This window comes from Caenorhabditis briggsae (assembly GCF_000004555.2).
Source record: "Caenorhabditis briggsae complete genome, chrX, whole genome shotgun sequence".
Taxonomy (NCBI): domain Eukaryota; kingdom Metazoa; phylum Nematoda; class Chromadorea; order Rhabditida; family Rhabditidae; genus Caenorhabditis; species Caenorhabditis briggsae.
This window is the reverse complement of record NC_013491.2, coordinates 213,680-215,277: the sequence shown is the minus strand read 5'-3', so window position 1 is coordinate 215,277 and position 1,598 is coordinate 213,680. Positions and strand designations below refer to the sequence as shown.

The following is a 1,598-nucleotide window of genomic DNA, read 5'->3' as shown; positions in this document are numbered from 1 at the left end:
ANNNCACCCTTTTTTAACAAATGAGCATTTATCAAATTTTTCAAGTTTTTGACTACAGTATGAACAAAAAAAGTTTTTTTAGTCCTCTTTTCACTTTATCTGATTTTTCAGGGAATGAACACAATTTTCCACATTTCTCTCGCCTTGCTTCATGACGCAAAAACCGACTTGTTGCAGTTGGATTTTGAAGGAACTCTCAAGTATGCATCCAAATATGCATTCCTTACTTCATGTACAGCTTTCAGATATTTCCGTGTCTCTCTGCCTAGAAAGTATCGTACTGAAGCTGCAACCAAGTGTTTGATTCACAAAGCAGTCAAATTTCGACTGAACCACAGCAAACTGCAGGTTTATGAGAAAGAATATAACGTATCAAGGAACAAGAGCGAGAAAATGAAGATCCGGTTTTGAGAATGGAGGTGAGCTGTGAAATCTTCTGAAATTGACTTTGTTTTGACTTTGCAGAAAGAAATCGGCCGTCACCTAGCCAACACGCTACGACTAGAACGAGAAAATGACGATTTGGCTCACGAACTTGTCACTAGCAAGATTGAACTCCGTAAAAAATTGGATGTTGCCGAAGATCAAATTGAAACATCAGCCAACACTATCGAACGACTTACACGACAAAACCAAGATATTCTAGAAGAAAATAAGAATTTGTTGAGAGAATATGAGCAGATAAAAGAGATGTATAGACGAGATGTGTTGAGATTGGAGGAGAACGGTTCAAGAGCTGAGAAACTACTAGCAGAATATAAAAAATTGTTCTCGGAAAGAAGTAAACGTGCTGAAAGTGAAAGAGAGAACTTTGAGGTGCAGAAAAAGGCTATCATTGTAAGTGCTTCACTGGTTTATTTCTGAAAACGCTGTATTCCACTGTTATTTTTCAGGCCAGAATCTCTGAGTGTGACAAATGCTGGCCATCAGTTTGTGAATGGGAAAAAAATCGGAGCCCGGTTCACACCGCGTCCACACCCATCGGTCTCGACCTGTTGACAAAGTTGGAAGAAAGAGAGGATCATATCAAGTGACATTTTTCCATCAGTCACAATTCACCTTTAAATTTTTATAGGTCACTCGAAATAGACCTTGCTCAAACAAAATTGTCGTTGGTTGAAGCAGAGTGTCGGAACCAAGATCTCACTCATCAGCTAATGGCTCAGAGTGAAAGCGATGGCAAAAAGTGAGTTTTCAATTCTCTATCGAAGAAGAATAGTCTCCAGGGCACAGTCAACATTAATTGGTTTATACTCTTTCTTTCATCAACCTGAATGGCCCGGGACGTTTTGTAGCAAGATGTTTTGTAGTCGGACATTTTGTAACTATGTCACTTCGCAGCCTTTACGAGGTTAAATTATTATTTTTCTGTTGTTTCGTTGCTTTATTTTTCTGTTAATTTTCATTCAGGACAATTCTTAATGGGGTTCTTCATGTAGCGAAAATATGTATTGAAATGCATTTCCGCGCCCTCGAAATTGAATGCATTAGCGTCGCGAAATGTATTTCAAAGCATTTCGCGACATAACTGTAAATGCATTTCAATACATCGCGTGGCGAGATATTTTTTCTGGAAAAAAGGTAGGCGCTTTTAACAA

At 38.5% G+C, this 1,598-nt stretch overlaps 1 protein-coding gene across 1 annotated transcript in view; it reads left to right on the top strand.

Annotated features, from left to right (window-relative positions):
- Nucleotides 1–1,598, top strand: part of CBG08089 — a gene marked incomplete at both ends in the record, with an annotated part of 5,352 nt that overhangs the window by 1,384 nt on the left and 2,370 nt on the right. Inside the window, 6 exon segments of the mRNA XM_002643178.1 lie at nucleotides 112–200; nucleotides 246–366; nucleotides 369–419; nucleotides 466–837; nucleotides 894–1,030; nucleotides 1,076–1,186. Coding sequence (XP_002643224.1) covers nucleotides 112–200; nucleotides 246–366; nucleotides 369–419; nucleotides 466–837; nucleotides 894–1,030; nucleotides 1,076–1,186 — 881 coding nt within the window.